This window comes from Manis pentadactyla, chromosome 9, assembly GCF_030020395.1.
Source record: "Manis pentadactyla isolate mManPen7 chromosome 9, mManPen7.hap1, whole genome shotgun sequence".
Lineage (NCBI taxonomy): Eukaryota > Metazoa > Chordata > Mammalia > Pholidota > Manidae > Manis > Manis pentadactyla.
Window position 1 is genome coordinate 19,348,251 of NC_080027.1, and position 8,104 is coordinate 19,356,354.

An 8,104-nucleotide genomic window follows, 5' to 3' on the forward strand; every position below is an offset into this window, starting at 1 on the left:
AGACTGTCTGGTGATTTTGGTGTGAAACTTGCTGTTTTTGCTATTTTCCATGGTCTCTAGATTTATGAGTGGGTTTCCATCACTTTCTCTCAGTCTATCCATTCCAGCTTTTTTGTCAACAGTTTATGTTTCTGATTAAAAGAGATCTTGGCCTCTGTTCAGCTTTTCCCTGTATTCTTAGTTTAAAGTTAGTGGTCTGGACTTAAACAATTATTATGTCTTTAATAAATGAGTGATCATTATTTAGATTCTTAGATCTATCTATATTCTAGATGGATCTAGATTTTCTATTTCTATTGGAGAGAGAGAAAATGTTTCCAGAAGTTTCCTTACCTTTTGCAAGAAATCATGCAATAAAGAGATGGATTCAGAATAAAGAGGGTAACGAATGACGAAGATAAGTAATATCATTACATAAAGCAGAAATGTTTTTGAAGTGCTAGAGAATGTACCTAGTAGGGAATATGTGAACGTAGAGCCTGAGTCATAAGTGCTTTTCAAAGCCATACATTTATTTTGCACCCATTTTTCTGCAATAATTGAAATAGAACATATGAAGAGACTCTTTGTAGAAGAGTTATGGACCTTGTTAAAATGAATGGAAAACAGTGAACTACTGTTTTAGTAATGATTATATACAAAACAGAGTTGTCTAGTCTTTCAGTATGTCTCTGAAATACATTTGAAAGAACTAAATAACTTATGATAGCTATACATACTTGTTAGTATTTTAAAAATCTCAATAAAGCCCTTTATAGGTAGAATTAGATGTTAGAAAGTAAAATTAGAATTAGATATTTTTCAAACTACATTAAAAGTAAAATTAGTCCCATGAGATATTACAAAACTTCCTGCATACTAAGAGTGCGTCATTTAAAAGAGGTAGCATTGGTTTAAGGTGTGCACATGTTCTAAATTTCAGAAGCAATAAAGAGTAGTCAAAATCTCTAGTGGAGGAGGTGATGTGTTGAATTTTATCAATTTGGGTCCAATCTACAATAACCTTTTTCCCATTAATTTTAGAGCTTCCTTTACCTCCTTATTTCTCAAACTATAGATCAGAGGGTTCAACATCGGAATCACAATACCATAAAATACGGAGGCCACTTTCATGGTCTCCTCAGAATTATCAGAATGAGGCTGCACATACATGTAACATAGGGTTCCACAGAAAATGGTGACAGCAGTCAGGTGGGAGGCACACGTGGAGAAGGCTTTTTTCCTCCCTGTGGCAGAAGACATCTGCAGGATGGTGGCGAGGATATACACATAGGAAAAGATGACGACCAACACAGTGAACATCAAGTTAAATCCCACAAAGACAGTTAGTAGCATGATGTTGATGTCAGTGTTGGAGCATGAGAGGGCAAGAATTGGGGGAACATCACAGAAAAAGTGATTGATGGTATTGGACTTGCAGAAGTACAGAGAAAATGTAAACCCTGTGTGCACAGAAGCATTTATGGAGCCCATGACATAGGAACCACACACCAGTTGGATGCAGACTCTTCGGGACATGATTACGGGGTAGTGAAGTGGCTTACAGATGGCAACATATCTGTCCACTGCCATAGCGGCTAGGAGGTAAGGGTCAGTGGTTGCAAATATTGCATAAATCAATAATTGCATTACACAGCCTTCGAAAGATATGGATTTATTTTCTACTACGAAGTTTTGTAGCATCTTGGGAGTGATAGCAGAGGTATAGCACATATCAACAAAAGCCAGATGTTGTAGGAAAAAGTACATAGGTGTTTGAAGTCTGGAATCTGTGTTGATGAGTAGGATCATTCCAACGTTACCCACCACGGAGGTCACGTAGATGACTAGAAATACAACAAAGAGGACATATCGAAACTTGTGTTGTGTAGCAAATCCCAGGAGAAAAAATTCCATCACGTCAGTGCTGTTTCCTTCTGTCATGGCTACTGAAGTCCACAGAGGACCAAGAGTAGGAGAAGAAAAAAAAAAAGGGAGAGATATTTATGACTTCTTGAAGGAAAAAGGGTTTTATATTTCAGTCTGTTTGAATTACATTTTCATCACAACCACTCACCACAGGGTTTAGTACTTTCCAAGTATTCTTCTATTTGCTTGATAAATAACTACCGCAGCAAAAGTGGTAGGTGCCATGGACTCAGTTTGAAAATGATTTCATAGTAGAACAATGACTATAAATATGTGTGATTCTAAGAAACATAGCTTCCACAGGTTTCCAGTATTTTGAACAGGTTCCCTATTTGCTTAATACAATATTCAAATATGACTCTATACATTTTCAACTGCCTGTAGTGTTTCTCAGCCATTTATCATTTAGATTCAGCCTTGCATTTACCATGGGTATGTTTTTCTTTTAAGTTAGAGCCTAGCAGCTGGACAAATCATGTAATAAATCTATTCATAGATAATAATGGCTTACTTTAAATAGTAAATTTGTTTCCTGCTTGAGTCCTTCTACCTCTGTACCTGGTTTGGTGTACAGCTGTGGTGTTTTCATCCATGGTCTGTCATGTACTGCAAGCCCTCAACCTCCCGTATTCTAGAGTCTTTACTCTTAAACACTATTCCACATTGCTGAGCACTGCTCATATATCAGAATGTGCAGAAGTTGACTTGCATCCATACACTTGTCTTTTCTTCTGGACAGAGATAGACCACCTCCAACCAAACTGATTGTTGTATATTGATCTTCAGTATGAAATTTAGGTATTTGGAAGCCACGTGTTAGGGTTGCCAAATAGCATACAGCACACTCAGTTAAATTTGAAATGCAGATATATAACATAATTTTTGTGGTAAAGGATAATCTAAGTACTGCACAGGAAATATTCCACTGCCTGCAGTCATACTTTGCCTGTTCCTGAAGGACCTTTAGTCTCCTGGGACATGGTAATTTGGAGACTTCTCAGGGAAGAATGGAGTCTTGTAAGTGTGAATCTTTGTATCATTCAGAATACATTATTCTGCAAAAAAAGAAAGCTTAATTTATAAATTTCAATGGCATTTAAAAAATTCTCCCTATAGGTTGTCTAGAAGATTGTAATGTTTGAATTTCTGGGCCTTAATCAAAGTTAAACATTTAAGGAAGTTCTTGGAGCATAACTATCATAACATAACAGTGTCAAAGGACCACTGTATGTGAGGGTGTGGATGCAAAATAACAGGATCAAATTTTATATGTAGTATCCCCCCAAAATTAAGATAAATGTTTCCCAGAAAATTTACATTTAAATGAATATTATTATATTCACTGTTGTTAGGTTGCTAATCATTTAATGCCAGTGATAATGCCTTTAACAAAATAGTTTCTGAGAATTTTCCATTGGTAATTGCTTTCAGAATCTGAATCCCATTTTCTTGAGTATAAATCAAGAGTGGTAATTTTTTCCTTTTGGGGGATCATTCAAAACCAGTGAGAAGATGGGAAGAATTACTTTTGGAAATCACATTCATCCCTCCCCTCCATGCAGTAGAATATAAAAGACAATGAGCAACTAGTTGGTAGAAAACACCAGAACATGCTGGGTGAAGTATGACAAGGATTGTTCAGGAGGCCTACGGAGCTCCTGAGCAGGGAAGGAGGGGCCCGGCACTGAGGCCGGAGAGGGAACCGGCCAAGCAGAGCGCTGGCCCTGAGGGGACATGTGGCTGCTGGAGGGCTTCTGACACTACGGGAGACACAGACCCCAGATGAAACACTTGGTATGCTGAGAGCATAAGGACTCAAACATACAATCTCAGTAAATAATGGCTTAGAAAAAGTGCCCTGAGAGAAAACATCTCTTGCTTTGGCACACACGCACACAAATGTTCCATCTAAGAACTGGTAACGACCACCCTGAATTCACGTGACTTTGGGTTTAAATTTGCATTGCTAACTAGATAAGAAATTCACAGGAAATTGTGCGGGTTTGTGAATAACTTAGCAACCTGGCAGAAACAAAGTAAAATCCCAAATAGGAACAGACCGGATTCCTTCAGATTCCTGCAGATCAAAGCAGTGAAGCTGTAGTATAATTCAAAAACAAAAAAAAAAAGGCAAAAGTCATCCTGAGCAAAATGTTGCAGAAACAACACACATAAGATTTCAATAGCAGAGGGTTTGGGGTACTGGAACCTTGAGGTACAAAATATAGAGCAATAGGGTTTTATTTTTTAAATTTCCATTACATCACCAGAGATGAAGGGATTACTCTGGTCTTGGTGTGAAACACCCTACAATCTTGATTCTCACCCTTTTGTTCCACCATTTCCAACACACACTGGGAAGGTACTGGGAGGCTTTTGAAGAAATGGGATTTGCTTTACTCACACCAGATTTGTCTCCAGGTTCTGTTTGCGCAACTGGTGCAGGCTGATCACCCACCAAGGTCTCTCTGTGCGGTTCCTTCTAATTAGGGAGTTTATAGTCGGGGCCTAAGGGGTCATTAGCTGCTCCATTGAGAATATGAGTTTCTAGGGCTGAGGAGGAATTGGAATAAACAATGTTCAGGATTTATTTTCTACTGCAGTTCAGTTAAACTTTGTAGTAAGGATAAATTGAATTCATGTTTACTGTCATTAGGAACTCTGTGTGTTGTGTTGCCTTGTTATAGAAAAACTCCTTTTTAAAAGTGTTCTTGTTATGAATCAGGTTGTACAATTTTTAATATGCCTCAGAATATGCCTTTATGTCTATAAAGTTGACATTGTCACCATAACTGGTAAAATACTTGACTATGTGCCAAAGAGAGATGGGAAGCTAGTCTAAATTTAAGGGCATATGTTCCTAGTGTGATAAACAGAGTTGTTAATTTGAATCTATTTTTCATTTTAACTTTGACTATTTGAAGAAATAATTTACTCTTGATTCCTTCTTTCTTGTTTTCTATAAGTGTAACATTTAAACAAATTAGAAATCAGTTCTGTATAAAGACAACATTTCTCTGGTTCCTTTTATTCCCTCAGACAATTTCACCTAACAGTGTGCGGGATAAGAGATTTTGAGAAGTATTTGGCTCTACAGCTGCTAGGCTACACCTTTAAGGTAATAACCAGTGAAAGGAGAAGGCCAGGTTCCAGGTGTGAAGCTTTCTGATTAACAAGCACACCCATAAAGGAGAACTGGTGTCAAAGGTTGGTGAACTGAATCCAACATTACTTATTAGCTGATCAATGTCTAGATTAGGATGGGTTCCTGATAGTAGAGGAAAACCAAACATATACTGACTCAGAAAAACTGGGATGTACATTTTCCTTCATCAAAATATTTGGGCTTTACAACTTGTATTTGGTGAATGGCTTGACTTACACATAGGCTAGTTGCCTCACAGTCTTACATGTCTACTAGTACAAGACATCACATTCTTTCTCAAAGCACACATACACAAAAAAAGGTGCATGAGGGGAGGGTGACAAACACATATATGTTCTTCATGAGGAAAACAAAAGCTTTCTCCAAATCCAGCAAACTCCTGCTTACATCTTATTGGCTGGGAATGTGTTATATACAGAAGCAGAAATCTCTGCTTTGCACAATCTCCCCAGTTACCTGACTTAGTGCATGTGAGGTGGACGGCATTGTCTGTGCAACTAGTGGCGGGCTTCCTGTGGAATCTCTCTGCTTCTCTGCCTCAGGAATATCTCAGAAGCCCTGATGATCTTGGGTAGCCCTCAAGCAATGGGGAGGTGTGAATAATTGTGTCAACCTCTTGTTCTTCAAAGGGACAATTTTGTGGGACATTCTACATAGTTCATCAAAGTCCCCTGTGGGTTGAATTCCAGTTCTCAGGGTAGAAATCAGCCAAGTTATTCACCTGTTCCTTGCTTTTGTGTTTCTGCAGCCCATGCTTCATGTTCCTTCTCTCTGCTGCCTGGGAAAACCCCTGAAAAAGTTTAGCAAACATTGCATCTGAGGTAATAGTTCCCATAGAACTGCTGTGCCTTCAGAATATCTGTTGAAATTTCAGGGATCCCCAGAGCCATCCTAATTTTTAGCTGGCTACAGATTTGGGGGTCTCACCACAATCATTCTCAGGTTTGATAATTCACTGAAATGAATCAATGTTATGGACTGATGGTATGTGTTCTCCATACTTAACCTATTGCCAGTCTATCCTAAGTCTCAATGTGGTGGTATTAGGTGGGGTCTCTGGAGTGATTAAGTCAGGAGGGTGCATCCCTAATAAACTGGATTTGTTGTTTATAAAAGAGGCTCAGAAAGTGCTCTAGCTCTTTTTTTCACCATGTGAAGATGGAAGGAGAGGTGGACTGTCTGCAACCCAGAAGAAGGCTCTCAATCCCCTTATGGCACTTTAGTTTTATTATAACAAAAGATATAAATTAGAAGCAGCGAAATGAAGAAATGCAAGGGGTGAACATGTGAGGATTTCAAACATGAAGCTTCCATTGTTTTCACTGATGCATGTTGGGTAGATGCACTGCACTGCCCCACACGTGGCTGTACACATGGAGTACTGCCAACCTGGGGCTCAGCTGAGCCTTTGGTGTCCAAATATCCTTTTAGGGCTGTTGGATTGCTTATGTGGCTGATCTGTGATTCTCTTCCTCTCTGGGAGGCTCAGGGTATATTGTTAGTGGCATGTTCCTCTGGAAGTTGGAAGTGATAGAGTCTGTCCCAATTCTCCCATGATGTATTACACTGTTAGACTGTTCAGTGCCCAGGCCTCCAGGTAACAAAGAGACTCCTATTTGGAAGGGCTCTCCAGGGCTTGGGGATCACTTCTCAGTAGCTGAAGGAAGGGACAGACTTTCCTTCAGGTAAGTTCGACTCTTCAGTACAGCACCCCACACATACAGTACCTTCACCCAAGGCTATATCCCTGGAACACAAAGTAAGATACATGCCATACTGGTTACAATGGAAGCTGAGATGTGAGATGACTCTTTATCCAGTTTCATCACAATTCTCACACATATTTGTTTTAGGAAGGAATGAGGGGAATTGTTAATGGATAGAAAACTTGCTATATTTTGTACAGCTTTGTCTTTCTGTTCAGTGGATATTCTCTTTTCCACCTCATTTTTGTTCTAAACTTTTGTTTGAGAGGTGCCACATTTTCTTTCAGCATGGTCTAGACTAACATTTTCTATAAAATTAACCATCTGGCCAATCACTGATCACTGACATCCAATTTTGGTTGAAGAATTGAGCCTCTATGGAGAAAAAAGGTTATGTAAAAGGGAAACCTAATCAACCACTCAGCAGATGTCTGAGCAGAAACTTTACAGGCAAGAAGAGAATGGTATGAAATATTTAGTGTATTGAAACAGAAGGACCTTAATCCAAGAATCATCTATCCAGCATAAGTATTATTCAGATTTGAAGGAAGATTAAATATTTCACAGGTAAACAAAGGCTCGAGGAATTTATAAACACTAAAGCAGCATTACAGGATATGTTAAAAGGACTGCTGTTAATAAGAATGTTCCTAAGGCTAAATCATTTTCACTAGTGAAAATAAATGCAAAGCAATGGTAGTAGAAGAATTATTTACCACGGAATTATGAAATTAAAGCAAAACATAGGTAGTAAAGCCAAGTACACACAAGATCAGTCAAGGAATACACAAAATGTGCAGAGTATAACATCTAATTCAGAAAGTCTGGAGGAGGAAGAAGAAAAAAAGACTTACTTTAAATTGTGTTATCAATCATCAACTTAATAAAGACAGTTATATAGTCAAGAAGCTATCCTTGAACCTTAGCATAACCACGTATGTAAAAACTATAATAAATACACAGAAAATTAAAAAAAAGAAGCAATATCAAAACTAAAGAAAACCATGAATTAAAGAGATAAGAGTATAAAAGAACAAGAATAGAACAAGAAGATATAAAACAACCAGACAACAATTAATAAAATGGCAATAAGTACATACCTATCAATAATTGTCTTGAACGTAAATGGACTGAATGCACCAATCAAAAGACATAGGGTGGAAGAATGGATAAAGAAACAAGATCCATCTATGTACTGCATGCAAGAGACTCATTTCAGACCTAAAACACAGATATTTCATGCGACTAATAGGGAGAACAAAATAGGAGTAGTAGTACTCATACCAGACATAATAGATTTCCAAAGAGAGAGTAAGAAGAGACA

At 38.1% G+C, this 8,104-nt stretch overlaps 1 protein-coding gene across 1 annotated transcript; it reads right to left on the reverse strand.

Annotated features, from left to right (window-relative positions):
- Positions 1 to 993: 993 nt before the first annotated feature.
- On the reverse strand, positions 994 to 1,972 carry LOC118918417 (olfactory receptor 5AK2-like). The gene has a single exon (XM_036897227.2). It carries the CDS (start codon positions 1,921 to 1,923, stop codon positions 994 to 996), a length of 930 nt encoding a protein of 309 aa, XP_036753122.2. The 5' UTR covers positions 1,924 to 1,972.
- Positions 1,973 to 8,104: the final 6,132 nt, after the last annotated feature.

Excerpts from the sequence above, each read along its gene's own strand:
- LOC118918417 (XM_036897227.2), bottom strand. The coding sequence starts at position 1,923 with ATGACAGAAGGAAACAGCACTGACGTGATGGAATTTTTTCTCCTGGGA.